The sequence below is a fragment of the Palaemon carinicauda genome, chromosome 35 (assembly GCF_036898095.1).
Source record: "Palaemon carinicauda isolate YSFRI2023 chromosome 35, ASM3689809v2, whole genome shotgun sequence".
Lineage (NCBI taxonomy): Eukaryota > Metazoa > Arthropoda > Malacostraca > Decapoda > Palaemonidae > Palaemon > Palaemon carinicauda.
The window spans coordinates 18,037,059-18,058,352 of record NC_090759.1 but is presented as its reverse complement, the minus strand read 5'-3'; the positions used below and the strand labels follow the sequence as shown (position 1 = coordinate 18,058,352).

General features: G+C 33.8%; 2 protein-coding genes across 2 annotated transcripts in view; one reads left to right on the top strand and one right to left on the bottom strand.

Moving 5' to 3' along the window:
- The window catches only part of LOC137627397 (glutamate receptor 1-like), a 15,342-nt gene extending 11,744 nt beyond the window's left edge, over positions 1 to 3,598 (top strand). Inside the window, exons 10-13 of the mRNA XM_068358482.1 lie at positions 138 to 318; positions 1,177 to 1,276; positions 3,106 to 3,235; positions 3,419 to 3,598. Of these exons, the coding sequence (XP_068214583.1) occupies positions 138 to 318; positions 1,177 to 1,276; positions 3,106 to 3,235; positions 3,419 to 3,535 (528 nt within the window). The 3' untranslated portion in view covers positions 3,536 to 3,598. The remainder of the gene's footprint in view (positions 1 to 137; positions 319 to 1,176; positions 1,277 to 3,105; positions 3,236 to 3,418) is intronic.
- Positions 3,599 to 4,950: 1,352 nt separating this feature from the next.
- LOC137627180 (glutamate receptor ionotropic, delta-2-like) lies at positions 4,951 to 21,038 on the bottom strand. The gene is made up of 10 exons (XM_068358257.1): positions 20,785 to 21,038; positions 19,025 to 19,144; positions 17,613 to 17,768; positions 16,969 to 17,059; positions 16,080 to 16,374; positions 15,006 to 15,223; positions 13,160 to 13,340; positions 12,003 to 12,102; positions 11,379 to 11,508; positions 4,951 to 5,052 (listed from the first exon to the last, which is right to left on the bottom strand). Exons 1-10 carry the CDS (start codon positions 21,036 to 21,038, stop codon positions 4,951 to 4,953), a joined length of 1,647 nt encoding a protein of 548 aa, XP_068214358.1.
- Positions 21,039 to 21,294: the final 256 nt, after the last annotated feature.

Here is a 21,294-nt window from a genome sequence, read left to right as displayed (position 1 = left end):
GTTAGGAACGAAATAAGGGAATATCAAATAAATATATATTTTATAGATAACAAATTTAATAAGTGCAGTAGTTATCCTCTCAACTTAAAATATACTTACCTTAAATTTTTAACTCGAAGGTCCTGCTCTCTAAACAGGGCGTCGAATCTGGCATATTCTACGATCTTGTTCAGGCGGGGAAGAGAGGTCGCATGAAACTGATCACTCCAGCTGAGTATGAGGAAACGGTGAACACGTACGTTTCTCAGGGCGACCACGTTATGATGAATCCCGAAACCATTATGAAGGTGTTTCTGACGGAGGATTATATGGATGAAGGTGCGCTCTCCGTTCCAGCAATGGCAACCTCGCAATGACTTGCATACATGTATATGCCCAATTTGTCCATTTTAGCTTAAGAGTCACTCATATACTTATTTTCATGTATATGCTCAATTTATTTTCTTTTTGTCATTATTTACTGCTAATTGGTTTGTCTTTTCTGAGTAGGGATACCTCAACGTGGCAATTTTTTAGGCTATTTTATTGCTGGTCTTACGAATACTGTATTTTTGTAGGCTATTCGATTGCTGGTCAAAAGCCCTGTCCACACGATCTAGCATGCCCGACGGGCAAACAGTGATACCAGGCCACAATAGTTAGTAAAAATGAGGGTTGATGACGTCAGATGCAGAAAACTAAAGGCAGGGATCTGGCAACACTGTATGATGCCAGATCCCTGTCTGTGGTTTTCCCGCTTCTGATGTCATTAACCCTCATTCTTACTAACTATTGTGGTCTGGTATCACTGTTGCCCGTCGGGCATGCTCGATCTTGTGGACAGGGCTTTACGAATACTGTATTTTTGTAGACTATTCTATTGCTGGTCTTACGAATACTGTATTTTTGTAGGCTATTCTATTGCTGGTCTTACGAATACTGTATTTTTGTAGGCTATTCTATTGCTGGTCTTACGAATGCTGTATTTTTGTAAGCTATTCTATTGGTGATTTTAGGAATACTGGATTTATTAAGGTTATTCTATTGCTGGTCTTACGAATACTGTATTTTTTGTAGGCTATTCTATTGCTGGTCTTACGAATACTGGAATTTTTTAGGCTTTTCTAATGCTGGTGTTATGAATATTGTATTTTTGTTGAACAATTTATTGCATTTTATATATTTCATTTTCTCAAGGAAACTGCAAATTCTACCTGTCCAGGGAAGGGTTTCTGCCTCTCACGTTCTGTATGGTGGTGCAGAAGTACAGCCCACTTCTGGGACCCATCAATGAAGTGTAAGTTGGTAGCTCGTGTTTATGTAGATACTAGTGTATGCAACCCATCAAAAAGGACAGCTAACTATTCAGGTAGATGTGTAAACACGAACACGCACACCTTCTCAGAACGGTACGACCAGTCCTTTTCCCACCCTACCCAAGTTATACGTCTGGCAATGCCGCTGTATGTATGTATATATATATATATATATATATATATATATATATATATATATATATATACATGTATGTATGTATGTATATATACATACATATATATATATATATATATATATATATATATATATATATATATATAGAGAGAGAGAGAGAGAGAGAGAGAGAGAGAGAGAGAGAGAGAGAGAGAGAGAGAGAGAGAGAGAGAGAGAGAGAGTTGTTCTTAATATAGAGATAGAGATGATGTCATGACCTTGGAGCATGTAAGGAATCTTAAAGATGATGAGAAATTAATATCAGAATATCTTTCCGTTGATGACAAAGTCTCAAATGTTATGAAGTGTTTTACTTACACCTTTCGGTGAAACTAACAGTGTATTGTTAAGATAAAAATATGTATTAAAATACTACCCGTAAAAGAAAACCTTCTCATAAATATTATACTGTACACTAAAAATGCAAGCCATGTATCAATATGAGTATTTTTTATGAATGTGACTTTATCAAAAAGTTAAATATAACCTCCAATCTCAATTCTGTCGTGTCAACTCTTAACTTCAGGATCTCACTGCAGCTGTTCCTTCAATTTATTTATCCTATAGAGTGAAGACCTTCCATAAACCACGATTACTGTATTCTATCTTTCTTCTTACTCCAAACCCATTATCAAACGAGGTACTATGTGTAACCCTTTGTAATATTCGGTATCTTACAAAGTTTAGATCAACGTGTGAATTTTAAGTAAATTGTCGCTTCGTCTCTATCAAACAAACAGTTTGAAGTTTGTATTGCATTAAGTTCCATGTTGCGAATCTTTTTTTTTTTTTTTTTTTTTTTTTTTTTTTTTTTTTTTTTTTCGCATCATCGATTTCCTTGGAAGTTAACTTGTGATTAATTTATGTCGGAATGCTTTGTAACTTTATGTTTTAGGGAGAAAATCTGTATTCTTTTAATCATTGCATTTCCCCTTTTATTTTCTGGCGTTTGCTTTTATTAATATAATTGTGAATCAGTGAAATGTAACATTGGCCATTGTTCAGATTACCTTTTATATTTTAAGTGCCCCCATTTACTGATGTATAGTGACCAAACACTTTCACACTGTGAACAACTTTAAATGTTAATAGCTAGTTTCAATTCAACGGTGAATTTAAATTGGTAAAACTTGGCGCAATATTATGCTCTTTTCTTTTATTGGCTGTCATGTTGTCTGTCGTATTAAAACACTATTGTGAAGATTTTCGCTTCACTTTCAATTCAAATTATTTTCGGATTATTCGTTTAACAGAAGACAAGGTATATTTACAATGCTAAAATATCATTTCATTTCTTTTCCACATAATAGTAGCTTCTGTCCATAGTGGTTCATAGTGTATTTATTTCGCTATTTCCATCTCTCACTGGGCTATTTTTCCATGTTAAAGTTCTTGTGCTTGTAGTATCCTGCTAGAGTTGTAGCTTAGCTAGTAATAATAATAATAATAATAATAATAATAATAATAATAATAATAATAATAATAATAATAATAATAATAATAATAATAATAATAAAAGGTAAAGAACGGAATGTAGCCCATCATTGGATTATAGATTTCCCAGTACACTGGATGAAATTTACCTAAAACCAAATATTTCAAGATTTTATTCTTCTCCTTCTTGGTCTGTTCCAGAATTCGGGCAGTAATAGAAGGTGGATTTTACAACTACTGGATGGACAATGCCTTTGCCAATGCGAAATCTTGCAAGAAACCTCCCACCAAAATTACAGTCAAGGAGCCATTATCCCTGGCCAATGTCTGGGTGCGTTTGATAATTTTAACAATTTATCTGCAGAAGTTAACTTCCATTAAATATGGCTTATTCAGTTTTAGTCATGAATGGTTTTCTGCGAGATATAATTATCTCTCTCAACTTGTTTTCATAGATATGATATTTATGGAAAAATTAAGTAATTTATGAATCCCGATTTTATTTATTTCGCAGGGCATGTTTGTTGTTCTCTTAAGTGGTTACCTCATTGGTTTCTGCGTCCTTTGTCTGGAAATCATGTCGAAAAGTACCTCTGAGCGGCATTTGGAAATGCGTTACATATTTTCCTAATTGATTCGCGGGAATTAAGAATATTATTTAATCTATGGTTATTGCAATAAATGTAAAAATATAGGCTGCCGTTTTATTTTAAGGTATACATCGTATATTGTTTAACTATATGTATTGCTGAAGCTATAATTACACACACATATAAATACTATAAGTGGGGATATCATAACGTGGTGAATGGCTTTGTGTATCGTCCTGATGGCCAAAGCTGTACTACAACCTTAGTTAATAGAGTCAAAATTATAAGAAAAAGATTGTCTTTATTTACAACTCCATCGTAAGATTCAAATCAGGTTTCTACAATGTTTCTTTACATAACTAAAGTATGCCTTGTATGCTACGTTCCTGTTTGATTCATGGGACCTGCCGAACCCATTGTCCTATCTGAGGATGAAGAATAAGCAAGTCATGAGGCTGAAAAGGACAATGATGATGATATTGCAGAGCAAGAAGACGTTGGTAATTCTGGATTCGAGCTATAGTGGAGTAATGACTGAAAGTGAAAATGGCTTGTGACTTTTAATGTTCTGGAGGTATTAATAGGTTAAGCTGAATTTGTCCCACAGCATATGTTGTAATATTAGAATCCTGGTATATATTTTATGATGTGCTTTACAGACTTCACAGAACTAGAAAGCATCTGCATGGACATAATTTATGCTGTTGAAGGTTCTATGTATCATGTATAAGAATTTGTTTGTACTAATGTTTTGGTTGGTACAATTCATGTCATCCAACTTCTTCTTCTTTTTTTTTTTTTTTTTTTTTTTTTTATTAAAAGGAATATACAAAGGGCTGAAAAATCTGCAGACACTATGTTACTAAGTTACTAGAATTAACTCTTCTTTTTTCTTTTCCTTTGTGGCGCTTTAATACTTGCTAGCGTCATTTAACGACGATACTGAAGTGATTCAAAGTACGTTTAATAAAAGCCTAACGTACGGCAAACGTTATTGCTATTTACTTGGAAAAGTTTTAATCTTTTATGTAAAGAAAATATTTTTACTGATTTGTGTGGATCTAGTTTACAAAGCAGTTAGTCTACAAATTATTAAAAATGTATACGATAAATAATTGTATGACCATAAAGAAAACAAACATCCTTCAGTTTTTTAGTTTACTTTTCATTTATGATTTAGCAAGATACATGTTATCATATTGATTTACCACACATCCCAGAAATTGCAACTAATACAGATTTTACAACATAATCACCCGTGCAACAGTGAAAAGCTGAGAGGGACAGATACAGATTGAATTCTCTCTCTCTCTCTCTCTCTCTCTCTCTCTCTCTCTCTCTCTCTCTCTCTCTCTCTCTCTCTCTCTCTCTCTCCTTCTTCTTCTTCTTCTTCTTCTTCTTCTTCTTCTTCTTCTTCTTCTTCTTCTTCTTCTTCTTCTTCTTCTTCTTCTTCTATTCAATGAGTTTTTTGGAGTTGGTTCGTCTTTGATACTGCAATCTCCACACATAACATTATGAAGCTGATGATGTACCCAGCGACGAGGACAGCAAAGACTCCCTGGAAAATTCATACTTTTGTTTAGTTATCTGCATTATGTACAGTCAAATCCAAATGTCCTGTCGTCTCCGGTACCCCACTGTCACCCCAAATATCTATAGATTCCAGGACTTCAGGTGTAGAAAAGTTTTTTAGTTAGGAGGGAGGGCCATGGGCAAGGGTGGGGGTGGGTGACGGGCTGGGGGAGGACGCCAGGGTGACGGGCGGGGGAAGTACTACTTGTTAGAGCTGTATGGTGTGTGGTGGCAGGGGAAGCACAAAACATGTATGAACGTAAATTCATTATAATATCACACGATTTGATCCTAGTTTTATGATTATAATAATTTTAACTTATTTTTTCTGTGTTATTTACTATACCCTTCTCGCGAACAACTTGTTGACAAAAATTATCGATAATTAGTTTGGCAATTATTACATCTTGGCTGAGAAATCTTTTGTAAACAAAAGCTAGGAGTCCCCTCCCCCCCCCCCCTCTCTCTCTCTCTCTCTCTCTCTCTCTCTCTCTCTCTCTCTCTCTACTATATATATATATATATATATATATATATATATATATATATATATATATATATATATATATATGCGTGTGTTTATAGAAAGAGTGTAATTCTAAAGGCGGGGAGGGAGGCATTTTGTTTGAAAGTAATTCACTATCAACTAATCAGTGTCATAATATTTTTACCAATGATGCCAGATTATAATTACGTTTTATAGTGCCACTTCTTGTTATTCTATATAGCATTGAAGCAGAAAAGTTATTGCCTGAAATAATGAACTTTGGTATAGTTTTAAGATTTGTCCAAACTGAAAAACCTTACTTATACCTAATTCACGAGCCCAAAAACAATCCATTTTCCTTAGATAGAATATCTACAATTAGTATGAAACAATTCAGCATATATTAACAAGTATTTCAGGAAATACTAGTGTTTGTGTGAACAGTCAGTCATCAGAGAGTAACTACATATAATTTTCATATATCTTTATATCCTCCCCTAGCTTACATTATATAAGGTTCGGTTAGGTGTATTTATGGATTTTCTTGGTCTTGTTAAGTGTTTTTTTTTTCTCCTTAAAGATACGTTTTACATTAAGGTATAAAAATTTGTGCACCCACAATTGAATTCTACTGCATTTTGTAGATTCTATAAAGACAAGTCACTTAATGCTTAAAATATTTGCATGACTGATTCTTTAAGCATTCTCTGTCATATTTACTGACTACATGTTAATAAAAATGAGAAAAATTGAATGAAAGCTGGGCAGGTTAGGATGTCTGTATTCACTTACACAAAATGCAATATTGTTTTAATTTCTTCATGGTATGGAACACATGTTGATTCTATGTTCCCGCTGAATAAGCTCTGGTTCCAACTGTAATTTCCTGGTTAATAAACAATTATATTCAGTAAATATTAAAAATAGTTGATAAGAGAAATCATAATTTAATAGTTGTGTTTATTTAGATTAAAATATGACCGTAGGAGAATAGTGTAAAAACTAGACTTAACTGATCAAAGCAGTTTCTTAGCTTACTGGATATGATTATTTGCTGAAAAGTAAAGACAATGTTTCTTTATTTTAATTCTAATTCAAGAATCATTCATATTAATGTAAACTAAATGCCCCTTAGTGTGATGTCCATCTACCATTATTATTATTATTATTATCATTATTATTATTATTATCATTATTAGCGGAACCGTGTAAATTACACGAAATTATATTTTCAATACTAATTATCTTGTTCCTAGCTTATACATGTTTGAATAAAATGTGATAATATTTGACTTGTATATTTATTTTAAAAAATGAGCAATACATGAAACAATTTACAAAACTTCTTTAGGTGTTCCTCTTCTCTGGCCATGAGTAGAGTTATTTTGAGGACAAATTTTCATAATTACACTGTTCATAGACCTTGCTCTTGAGAAGGCTACATAAAGTTGTCCATGAGTATAGCAAGGTTGTGGTAGGTAGATCCCAACCTTATCGAAAGTCTGTCCTTGAGCTTTATTAATGGTCATTGAATATGACAGGCGGACGGGAAATTGAGTAATGTCTAGGAAGATTTGAAGCAAAGGATGATCAGAATTATGAGAAATCTTTTACAATTAGGACAGATTAGTCGTTAAACGAAAAGGCCCGAGATTAATTTTATAATCTAGGTTATGGAAATTGATAGAACTCAATTTTTTGTCTAATATTTTAAAAAAGAGTCAGGTGCTAAAGACAAAATGGGGAAAACTATATAAGTTGTGCTTTGGTTAAGTAATCAAAGTCTAATGTGAATTTGTAAGAGTATACCATTAAATTATTTCCGTTTTCTTTAAAGCGTGACACAAAATGAATTACACACGCTATCATATTAATATATAGATTATTAATGGCTAAGCTACAACCCTAGTTGGAAAAGCAATATGCTATAAGCTCGAGCACAACATTCTTGCATATGGTAGTGTGAAGTATTGACACCCACAATTCAAACGCTTGTGTTTAGATGGCATAGCGCGTTCATTGCTCTCTCGCATTCGTTGCTCTCCCGCGTTCTAGTAACAAAGCATTTTGGCCAATAGGTTCTCTTTGGGGTTGAGGTCGCATGCCTATCGTGGCCACTTTATTACCTGGATTTCTGGCTGATGCTCTAAACAAGTTTTAACTTCTGTATTGGTGTAGATGGGGCTATTATCGTGCACTATAATGATTGGGTGTGGGTTGGGCTTTCACTGTGGGAAGGAGGACATCCACATAATCATTGCCAGTGAACCTTCCAAATAATAATCCAACCCCACAAATTATTAGGAACTCTTTCACTCATAGCTCTTTTCTGAATATTTTTCTCATCATAGCGAGTATTCCGTCACCTCCAGCAATGCCTTGTTCGTGCTTCCACTGATGTAAAATATTTTTCATCTGTAAAGATGACATTTTTTCCAAAAGGAGTGATCATCGTGGAAATATTATAAAGGAAATCCAAGGCGGTATTCCAAGTGTTTCTATGTCAATTTTTCTTTACTGATCAGTATGTGATTATGAATACCATCTTCATGGAATCACTGTCTTAATGATTAACTGCTCACACAAACACTAGTGTTTCCTGAAATACTTGTTCATATATGCTGAATTGTTGCATACCAATTGTAGATATGCTATCTAAGAAAAAGGATTTGTTATTGGACTTGGGAATTGGGTATAAGTAAGGTTTTTCAGTCTGGACAAAATTTCAAAACTATACCAAAGTTCATTGTTTTAGGCAATAACTTCTCTATTAGAATGTTATATCGAATAACAACTAATGGTTTTATAAATCGTAATTATAATTTGGAATCATTGCCGAAAGTATTGTGATACTGATTAATCGATGGTGAATTACTTTAAAACAAAATGCCTTCTTCCCCGTAATAGCTCCAAAAAAAAAAAAAAATTACTCTTCCATATCCCACACTTTACGCCTTTAAAATAACTCTTTCAATATATATATGTATATATATATATATATATATATATATATATAGAGAGAGAGAGAGAGAGAGAGAGAGAGAGAGAGAGAGAGAGAGAGAGAGAGAGAGAGAGAGAGAAATAATTTTTTGTTCGTGAGAATGGTATAGCAAATATCACATTAAATATACTATATTATTGGAAGTTAAGTATTATTATAATGATATAATTAGGAACCAAGAAATTATATTGAATTTACGTTCATACATAACGTTTTGTGTTTTCCAAGCCATCACACAGCTCTAACAAGTAGTACTTCCCCCTTCCTGGCGTCCTCAGCTCGTCCCCAACCCCCTGCCAGGCGTCTTGCTTCCGCCTGTTGCCTCCCCCCTAACAACCAAACTCTTCTACACCTGAAATTCTGGAATCTATAGATATTGGGAGTGACAGGGGGAACTGGAGACGGCAAGACTTTTGTATTTGACTGTGTATATATATATATATATATATATATATATATATATATATATATATATATATATATATATATATATATATATAGATAGATAGATAGATAGATAGATAGATAGATAGATAGATAGATAGATAGATATACAGTATATATATATATATATATATATATATATATATATATATATATATATATATATTTATATACCCCCTTCTGAGTGGGGATACCTCAACGCGGTGAGAGGGTTTGCGTATTGCTGTGATCAGCAAAGCTGTATTATTGACGGCCACCCATACTAGATTGGTTTTCTGTGAGCGTTCAGACAAAAGTCTCCCACCATCCCCATTCTGCAGTAGCCAGCGTGGTGATGAAAACGGACCAAATCCCTGACTTGAGTAAGGACATGACTGAGGCCTCTGTCCTTCAGTAAACTAGAAACGGCTGTATTTGTTGATGCCTGTACATGCATACATCCATATAAGTATATATGTAGCCTATGCATATATACTTACACACATATGTGTGTATGTACATGCATCTCATCATCATTAACCGTTGCTAGTCCACTGCAGGACAAACGCCTCAGACATGTCCTTCCTCTCCCGTCTGTTTATGGTCTCTATGCCAGTCTGTACCCTAAAATTTTCTTTGAACATGTAATGAGGACAACTGATAGATGGACAAAAAGAATAACAGAATTGGTACCTCGAGAGTACAAACAAGGTAGGGCAAGGGAGAGAAGACGAGCTAAGAAAATATACACACACATTACCCCTATATAATAAAGAGCTACGTGTCTGGCTATATACAGTATATACATAATATATTTATTTCCTGTTACGTTCAATGGCATCGCTAGACGTATGGCTACTCTGTCTCGTACAGGGAGGTGAGAAGGGTTACCAAGAGAAGTACACTCGGAAACCACAAATTGCCGAAACTGCCTGGTTGTAGTTAAGAAGGTGTGGGGGGGGAGATTTAAATCTGTGTACATATATATATATATATATATATATATATATATATATATATATATATATATATATATATATATATATATATATATATATATATATATATATATATATATATATATAGTATGAATTAGTGAGAGAGAGAGAGAGAGAGAGAGAGAGAGAGAGAGAGAGAGAGAGAGAGATTTGTTCAGAAATGAGTGCACGATATTAATAGTAAGGGCTAAGATAAATCTTCGACTATTTTTAGTAGCTTTAGAACACTGAATCCCTCCGCTTACCCAGATATTCTCATTGTCAGTATCTACAATAAAATTCAACTCATATGAAATCATCTGTCAATTTTATTGCATATTTACTGATGAGAAATAGATCCTGTTACGTTGAATACTACTCAATATTCGAGAGGTTTTATTTCTGTTGTGACCAAAATGTGGAATTTTAGACATTCAAACCTGGTGCAATATTTTCATTGCCGAGGAGGTTAACACAAGTATTTTTATAGTTTATTTGCCATTTCTCTCATTTGTTTTAATTTATGTATCATGTATAGTCAGTTCTGTTCTTTCATTTCCGTCTAATGCTATTTTCACCTATTTCGACCCTTGGGATCGTATCGTTTTGCTTACATCTGGTGTTGCAGCTTTGACATGTTATACTTAAACAAATATTACCAATACTGATTAAAATAGTAATAACTATTATTATCATTGTTATTATTATTGTTATTCCAATCATATCTAGATAACTATTTTCTGTTTGCTCTCGTATCCATGTTGCTCTTTTTCGGTCTGTTTGTTTTATGCCCATCATTATTCTTTCCATATCCCTAATAACATGTAAGAAAAAGAAATGGACTTGGGCTGGACATATATTGAGAATGACAGATAATAGGAGGACATTAAGAATAACAGATTGGGTTCCTAGGGATTGCAAAAGAAGCGGGACAAAAAACAGAAGACGATATATTGACGAAATAAGAGGGTTTGCGGGTATAAACTGGCTTTAGGAAGACCATAAAGAGACGCGAGTGGAAGAGCATGTCTAAGGTCTTTGTCCGGCAGTGGACTAGTTACAGCCGATGATGGTGGTAATGATATACATTTCTAGTCACGCTTAGCAGCATTGCTAGACGTATAACTACTCAGTCTCTCCTCGTCCCTCGGGTGGGGAGAAAGGAATAGTCATACCCTGGGGATAGGGTTTACGTGTGCGTGCATATTGATGTAGATAGCCGTTGCTTTTGACGGGTTGCGTACATTAGTAATAGTAATAATTATTATTATCATTGTCATTAATATTGTCATTTCAATCATATCCAGATAACTATTTTCTGTTACCTATTCAAATATCTTTGATATTTGAATTCAAAGAGCTAAGAGAACATACTAAATGGTCTTTCGAATGTAAGTTCGTTCCCATTTCACCGTTCACCGTACCCACAGATTCCTGAAGGTGAGAGATGCCTTCACGGTAATCTTCGTCGGGGGATTCTTGCAGGACTTAGCGTTGGGAATCACGTTGTCCAGCCAGTAGTTGTAGAGCCCTCCCTCAACCACTGTTCTTATCCTGGTAAAGAGGAAAATTGGTGTTGGAAATATTGACATATGTTATTATCCAGTTTGATTAATTTTTTATATCACCTTAGCATATATATTAGCGCTAACTTACACGCACCTGTGTGTATATGTACTTGTGTATGCGTATGGGTGAAAATTCGGCAAAGAGTGTGTGGTCATACAATATATATATATATATATATATATATATATATATATATATATATATATATATATATATATATATATATATATATACACACTATGAACAAGTGTCTGGCTAATTATATAAGTAAGCATTGCCAAACTTATGACTACTCGGCCTCTCCCCGTCCCTCTGGTATTGGGGAGAGGGAGTGTGCGCCTGCGTGTGTTTGCATATCTAAGTATTTAGTAGTCATGATGATGGGTAGCATACACTAGCAAATAATATATATGAATCCTCCTCGCCAAACGTTTTATGGAAATAACCATTTCCAAACGAAGGCCTTGCTTCAAACTCACCCTTGATTGATGGGATGGCGTAGAGGGCTGTTCCTTGGGACCACCATGCAGAAGGTCTGAGGCAGAAAGGTTTCCTTCGACACGTAGAATTTGCAGTTTCCTGTAAGCAGTACATATCTGATATTCATGTGTTTATAAGGAAAGACATTTTCGTACAGAAACTGGTGCAATAAGAGATATATATATATATATATATATATATATATATATATATATATATATATATATATATATGATTTATTTCTCGTTATTAAAACAGATTTTTTATAGTTTCCTGACGAGTTTGTATATTATATTGATCAGTATGCATGTATGTGTATATTGAGGTAAGGTATTTGCCGTCTTATCCCATAAACGCTAACTGAAGACCAGTAAGGTAACATTTCCCTTGAGGAAAAAATTGCATATGATAAATATGTACCAAATATATACACATTTACACACGTGTCTATATATCTATATCTATATCTATATATATATATATATATATATATATATATATATATATATGTGTGTGTGTGTGTGTGTGTGTGTGTGTGTGTGTGTGTGTGTATAAACACGTTTGGTTACCCCTGAAAACTTTCCTAAATTAGTGATAGCCTCTTTTTGAAAATTATCCTTCAAATGAGCTTGTTTAAGGGGAAGTGTTAAACACAAATTATTTTCCTCCATAGTCAACATCACTACAAGTCAGCAGTTTTCAGTTAAAATGCATATACTTGAAGGATAAAATCCAGGTGTGTTATCTCTATAAACAGAGTGTGCTTTCATATCTTTAATCCTTATTTTAAATATCATTATTTATGAAAGGGCATATAATTTTTGGAAAATCTAATAAGACAAAATTTCTGACTGGCACTAGTAAGGATAGTGATTATATATGATAATTTGGATTGTATTGAGAAATTCTCAGCTTACACAGTTATATTTCTCTACTGCAGTTCCGTTGATATTGCAAAATTCTAAAAATTTCCAATTAAGACTGAGGTTTTTGATTTAGACCTAAGTAGTCATTTACACCATGACGTTAGCAACTTATGATACTTAATAAACAATAAAAATCTCGAATATATTTCAAAGGCAAAGAAAATATCCCGAGTATTTTTCCAATTCAAGATTCACTCGAATATAGTGTTGAGACAAGAATATTCACCAACCTTTTTCCATATAACTCTCTGTCAGGAATATCTTCATGATGATTAGAGGATTGATCAAAACGTGGTCTCCTCTTGATACCAGATTGTCAACTGCTGTTATGTATTCGGGAGCTTTTATGTACCGAATCCTTCCATCTTTGGCGGTCTGCTTCGCTTCATAGAATATTCCAGAATCAACATCCTGTTATAGAAGCTCAAATTTAATGTGTATCTTTTTAGAGAAGCATATATATATATATATATATATATATATATATATATATATATATATATATATATATATATACATATATATATGTGTGTGTGTGTGTGTACACAGTATGTATATACATCCGTATATATATTATATAGAGAGATAGATAGGTATATATATATATATATATATATATATATATATATATATATATATATATATATATATACAGTGGTACTTTGATATAGGAAATTAATTCGTTCTAGGAGCAACCCCGTAAACCAAAATGCTCATTAACTAACACAAGTTTTCCCATGGGAATTGAAGAAAAGGCACTCATTCATTCTTACATGTCCAAAATACCCATATACTCTCATTTTTAAAGGTTTGTAATGTAATTTGATTAAAAAAGTATAACACCCAACATCAGAAATGAATAAAAATTAAGGATTTACAATAAAATAAAAGAAATATTGATACATCAACTAGCACTCTGAAGAGAGTTGGAGGAGGAGGAGAGGGTGGTTACTGCTTTTAGGGAGAATCTCCTTGAGATCTTTATCAGGAGTTCTCTCTCTTGAACGACCGTTACGATCACTAACTGTATCACTTAATTTACGCATTCTGGACACTTTGTCGCGTTTTTTTTTTATTCTTTGACCGGGAACCTGCCTAAGAGATGACTGCTTTCTCTTGTTCTTTAAAATGTCATATCTGCGTGATATGTTTTTAAATAAATTTGCTGAATTTCCCACATTATTAACATCTCCCTAATTTTTTTTGAAGCTTGTCATTCTGTCCCTTGTCCTCCTTAGGGGAAATCTGAGCAGTCTTCTTACGACACCTTATTCACATCTGATACCATTGCTTTTCCACAAAGTGTTTTCGGTAATTGTATCTCTTCTAACTGCGTCTCATCAATTCAGATATGTAGACACCTTTCACCATTAATAACACGTTGTTGTGGTTTTGCCAATGTGTAATGTTCAGCACTGCATCTTTGTCTAATGCTTTATATCTTCTTTATTGTTCAGAATTGTAGCAGTAGCAATCATGGTTTCTTAATCATCTTGCGGGCCACTGTCATGATGCTGTTAACTTCTCAATGCAGTAAACAATGTCTATATAATGAAAAATAGTGATCACAACCAGACAAAGAACATGCAGTCACAACTAAACAAAAATAATTACAAAGACACAAGCAAAAGATAATTTTACTTGTGTTGCTTTGAGGTGAAAGAGTTACCCAATGAGCTAGGTAGTGGGGTGTGCAAGCTAATGTGAAACAAAATAGGGTAAAAAGTCTATGAACACTGCAGGGGTAGCACATATATACTATGTGACTGATTTCTGTGGATCGTGTGCAAGTCATGTTTATACTTCCCCACAAAAAATACATGTATGGAGGGAGATTTTTGTTCGCTGGTGGATATAATGCTTGTAAACTGACTTGAATTTGTATGCTCGTATAATAATTTTCTCTTATTCAAAGTTACTCATAAAAAGAGGTACTACTGCGTGTATGTATATATATATATATATATATATATATATATATATATATATATATATATATATATATATATATATATATATATATATATATATATATATATCAAAGAACACTCCAATTACATTCTGCGATTCACTTACCGCCAGAATCTGGGCATAAGCTGTGTTAGCCACCCACACCATCTTGGCTTTGGGATCATCCAGCAGAATTCTCATTGACTGATAGGGCTCTGCAATGTAACGCACAGCCAGCAGAGAGGTCAGATTGGTGCTGTAACATTCGATGATGACCAGAACGGCGAGCAGCCATCCACCGAGCAGCATTTTCTCCCAGCCACTGTTGTAGGGGACTATGGGGTCTGAAATGATATGTGTAAAACATTGTATAGTGCCAATAACTGATTTTTTTTTATTATTATTATTTTTCAACTGTAAGTTTGAATTTAGGAGAGCATGTCCTTTTCTTCAGATTGAAAGAGAGAGAGAGAGAGAGAGAGAGAGAGAGAGAGAGAGAGAGAGAGAGAGAGTGAGAGAGAGAGAGGGTATACCTGGTGACTTTTGATATGAGAAATAGTAAATGTAAAGTCGAGAATGTGTCCAAATGACTTTATTTGTATAGATTATATATATATATATATATATATATATATATATATATATATATATATATATATATATATATATATCCCTTTTAATTACTAATTTTAGACTCCATCTCTCACCAAACATTTTTTTTAAAGCCTCAAGCCAAATCCTATTACATTTTGTGAACATATATTGAATGGTCTTATATCGCTGAACGTTAAATGAGGGATAAACATGTTACCAAGAAATGTTAAGAATATTTAACGTGAATTTAAAAAAAAAAAAAAGTGATTTGAGGTTTCTCAGCCCGTTTAGAAACTCAGTTCGGATTAGCTTACGTAATGCATTCAAGTGTTTCAATACGGACCTCTTTAGATTTTATTTGAATGTCAGCCCTACTCGGAAGGACAAACCTAAGTTTTCATGCAATTGGATCAATTCTTATTCAGGACATGTATCGCCCTACATCATTGTACTAGTTCTTTGATTGACTTCCTTTGACATGTCCGATATTTTTAGATACACAATTCTAAAAAAGCTAAGCTTTTCTAGTTCTTAGATCACGAAAATTAGGATTATTTAGTTATGATAAAGACTAACATTACATATAGCAGTTAGTAGAAATCGTACCTTGTTGGAACAATACTCGTACGTAAGTTGCGACTGGAATTTTGGGCGAAAGTTCTCTCAGATTCCAGTCGATTCTGGAGGCCACCTTTGCGAGGAAGAGGATCAAGAGGAAGGAGGCCAAGAAGGCCGCCCACACTGTGGGCGTCAGGGGCATTAAGAATCCCCATGGGTCGACCTCCGTGTCTCCCCTCCGACCGAGGATTCTCCCGTAGTCCATGATCAAGGGGTCTGTGTAGTCGATGACCTTCGACCTGATGTAGGTCACCCCAAAGGGTCCCAAGCCAAAATCCACTTCCTTGAATGGGGTGATATATAATTTTAAACTGTAAGAATCTAATTTATATATTACAATACGCAAGCCAAAGATAATAGCTCGGAATGATGATAAGCTCAACCACCATTAGTTAGTTTATCATTTAGTTTTCCTCGTTATATTACTTTTTATATATATGTATATATGTGTATATATATATATATATATATATATATATATATATATATATATATATATGTGTGTGTGTGTATACAGTATATATATATATATATATATATATATATATATATATATATATATATATATATATATATATATATAATATATATATATATATATATATATATATATATATATATATAAACGTATACATATATACAGTATATGTATGTGCGTGTGTATGATATGTTTATACATTCGTGTATACATGTATTTTTTTATATTCAAGCAAAACTGACTTATTTTACACCCTCGAAATTTATGGAAACAATTGCTGTAATTCAAGCTTTTCAAAATACATGCATACACAGAGAGAGAGAGAGAGAGAGAGAGAGAGAGAGAGAGAGAGAGAGAGAGAGAGAGAGAGATTTGTTTGTGTATTTCGAATGGTCTCACCTTTCTGATCATCATCCCGATCATGCCATTCCAGGATCCATTAGGGAAGAGGACACCCCAACCACCATCTGAAGGTTGGATTAGATTGTACCTATGCAGAGAAGAAACATTCGTTTACTCAGAATTTCTATTTTGGAATTTTGTTGAAATTTATCAGATATGAAGCAAAATAATTATCATGTTTATTGCTTTGGATATGAATTGTTCTTTCCTTTAATTGGTGGAATATTGATTTTGATTAGAATGTTTTGTTTAGTAAAAGCAACTTTAAATGGGCTTTCAAGTAACATTCTTATATAACTCTTTTAAGTGGAAATAAATCTGGTTACAAATAGGGATCAAATTAAATCATCAGTTAAAACATTGTCATTATGTAGTTTCTGCAGGTACGAATCACGAATACGAATGCAAAATCGATTTTTGTTTTCTTTTTTCTGCAATGCATTGTCCCACCAGATGAAGCCTTGTACTTTTTTTTACTTTAGATGAATGGAGTTAAGTCATGTGATAAGTCCATTTTAGTGAAATGGATACCCACTTTTCCTCAGTTACCAAAATATCTGAATTAAATATCTGATTTTTTTTTTTTTTTTTTTTTTTTTTTTTGCGTAAAGAATATTCTCATACTGCAATTGTTAACTTACCTGAAGTTCATTTTCGCCGAAAGCATTTCAAGTACTTTCACTAAAGGACCTTGGAATGAAAATTCTGTTTTGCCATCTTCTGTCTCAATTTTGGAAATGATCACGTGCAAAGGGAAGTTGTTTCCCACTACCGTCATGTTTGCACCATCGGCTAACCTGTCAAGCATGATTTAGATTGCCTTTAAGCTTTCATTTTTAAGGAAAATTATTTACCATTTATTATGGTTTTTATTGTAACACCTAGGTAAATTTGCACACATAATCACTCGGAAGCAGTTATATGTTTATAGACACGTAAGGTGTGTGTGCTAAAGCTCTCTTTTTTTAAGAGAAATTATTTACCATAATATATTGTAGTTGTTTTTGTAACACCTCCATACTTACGCTGACTCAAAATAACACTCAGAAACAAGTATATGCTTACAGACACGTAAATTATGCATGCTGAATCATTTATTTGTGTTCGAGTGGTGTGAATGTTACTTCTTTTACTCCGAGCAATAACTTAGGTTGGAACTCAAAACACTATATGCTGTGCTTCAAAATATTTACCTTACTTAAGGATTGAACTTAGGACTCAGGGGTAAAAGGCAAAGGCAAAATAAATAGGACGTGTAGTGGTGTGCCATTATGAAGCCTGGACGCTGCTTTTACGCTCTTGTAAAACCGGTAAATGGCGTTGAATTTTGGCGAGTGAATGAAAATATAAAGAAAAGGGAAGAAAGGGTGTAAATATCTCAGAATTCTTGCTAATGGGCTGTGGTGGATAAGGGTAAAGGAAAAGTAAGTTTTTGGGTTAGTTGCTTAATAGTTTTGTACAAATGCTGTGTTGAAATGTGCAATAATCGTGTTTTCCATTTTATAAGTTAAAACGTGTTTGTGCGAGCTTTATCATTTAGGTTTTAATTGACTTTACAATACAAAACAACTGAAATCTTATCGGTACAATAATTTTAAAGAAAATTTAAAGTATTATATATAATTAGAATAAAACTTTCACATAAAAGTAAATATGATCAATTCATACGTAAAAATTAAATACAATAAAGATAAAATAGTAAAAATTACGAATTTGACCTTCAAGTCTTAAATAAAACTATAATGAAAATAGGACTTGTTATGTATCATTAAGAACTAAACAAATATCGGTAAATGATATCTTATGAATAAGGTTCTCTTTCATGTAGATTCGTAATGATATTTTGAATGACAAAGAGATAAGGTCTTTCATTGGAATTACAATTTTCGAATTTGTCACTGCTAAAGTTATTTTTTCAAACAGGATAAACTAAAAGTGATCCATAAAGAATGAAATTATAGTTTTCATATCAATATATTGTATTTAGTGAATAAAGTTATAGTATTTCAATATTTTCCGTATTTTCTCAATATATGAAATATAAGAGTCATACCTTTGAAATTTATTTGGAAACAGTCGATAGTTATCGTTGTAGGTGAGCCCAAACATAGGAGACCAAGATGCCACGAGTACACGTCGGTGACTGTATGGTATGTACATGTACACACTGCTCCTGTATTGGATAACATTTCGAAAGATAAGTCGTTAAATCACACTGATTTCCGTGTAAAAGAGATAATAGTCCCATTACATGTTTGAAACTTGATAGAGATGAGAGCAATTGCCATGTTTTTTTTTTTTTCACCTGTTTTATTCATTCCTTTTGAGAGGGGGTTTAAATGTAGTTCGTTGGGATAGGTCAGGGGCTCAGGGCCCACTTAGACCAGGTCTGTCCCACTGAGGATTAAGGATGATCACCATAGGTCACTACGTCACGAGATCCATGCTCGTGCCCAGGACCTACTAAATTTCGTAGGTTCTGCTACCTGTCTCCATTAACACTTTTACTGGCTCAGATTGAAACGGTCACTCTAATAAAAAAAATTGGTGCTTTTAAGTTTATTAAATGTGTGTAATGAAAGCGTGCTGTTACGACCACGGGACAGATCTTCTATACAAGCCTCATTACAGGGTCTTTGTTTTTGTAAAATCAACGAGGTAAATCTCCAAGAGCAAGAAGTTTATACAAGTTTCAAAAAAGGAGTGATTATAACGAACAAGTCAACAATAGGCCTACTGCATTTAATATGTTGAAAGATATGCACGACCTGAATTATATAATGACACAAAAATTAAATCAGGAACTCATTGAGCATTTGTTTGAGTGTTCAATGCAGTCCTTATTTAATTTTTGCGTCATTACAGACATATAGCAGAACCTAAGAAACTTGGTAGGTCCTGAGCACGAACATGGATCTCGTGACGTAGTGACCCATGGTGACTCATCCTTAATGAGTCTGACAGGTCTGGTCTATGTGGAGCCTGGGACATGTGTAACCTTTCTTGTTACTTGTCAAACTGGTTTCTTTATGGGGAAGTTGTTGTTTAATTTGGTGTGATACGATATTATGAAGCTAGTTTTACGATTTACGAAACATAATGTAGTGTTGCCTTGCCAGGAGTGATGCTGGTTGGGAAGGGAACACTGGGTTGAGACTTAGTCTTAGGGTAAGCTAAGAATACGGCAGTCTAAGGGGGACAGTTCGCAGGGGTCCTATGGACCAGGGTAGGTAAGTATACGGTTCTTAGTTAGGTTAAGTGGGGAACCCTAGGTTATGGGCTGTTCTTGTGTTTATTTCCCTTTTAAAATGTGGGTTTTCTGTCATAACTTTTGATATTTTACACCCGGTCTGTCCCAAAGAACTACAAAGGCTTCGAGAACAGGGATAATCTGGTAGATGTGGTATTTTTCGTTTTTGAGCAGAGTTGTCATATCTTCCCTTATGTTATGCAACATTACACTGTTAATTATATGCAAATCTCAATCTTATGCAGATGGACTATAAGAGAGATTATAAGACACTCGTTTTGTTGATAATTGTCAATATTCCTGTAAATGGGAGAACTTATCAAAACTTATTTAGATTTAGGATTAGATAGTTTTTCAAAGTAATTCTTTTTAGTTTTATCGTAGAAATATTTTAGGGATTATCTTCAAAACATCAATATTAGTCCTTGGTTGAACTTAGAATCTACTCAAAATTAACCAAACGTAAATCTGTGTACCATCAGAAGTGCAATTATAATAATGAATTAACAAAAATTGAATCCTAAACAATAATCTCAACAATACCGTCGAAGGAGAATATGTACCTCTTAGCCTCTGAAAATGTCGTTCCTTCGACGGCAATGACCATGGCATTGATGGCGGAGAGCCACTGCTCCAGAGGACGAAGAAACTGGATGGGCAGGCTGCTGACGACCAGCAACCTTGTCGGCCACACCAAGAGGTCGTTGCTGGTGGCCAATTGGATGATGCCATTCAGGTATTCGTAGTCGTCGCTAACGACGATCAGCATGACGCACCAGGATGACTTTTCGATCTGGATTAGGGAATGAATGTTCATGCAGTGGTATATGTCTATACGGTTTATTCATGTTTGTATGTTTGTTTATTTGTGATTCGCATAACTCAAAAATCATAAGACCAAATCTCGTGAAATTTTGTGGGATGATTGACCATGATCCAAGGGCAATTTGATTAGATTTTGGGAGTGATTAGGTCAAAAGGTCAAGGTGACGAAAAGGTAAACTAATTTCTTTTTGCTATATCGTGTTAAATTTTTATCTGATTTTGCATGAAACTAATTCCAAAATGTGCAC

Excerpts from the sequence above, each read along its gene's own strand:
- LOC137627180 (XM_068358257.1), bottom strand. The coding sequence starts at position 21,038 with ATGAACATTCATTCCCTAATCCAGATCGAAAAGTCATCCTGGTGCGTC. Across the intron at positions 17,060-17,612 it reads TCGGCGAAAATGAACTTCAG|GTACAATCTAATCCAACCTT; the intron begins GTAAGTTAACAA and ends TTCTCTGCATAG. Across the intron at positions 15,224-16,079 it reads ACGAGTATTGTTCCAACAAG|ACCCCATAGTCCCCTACAAC; the intron begins GTACGATTTCTA and ends ATATCATTTCAG.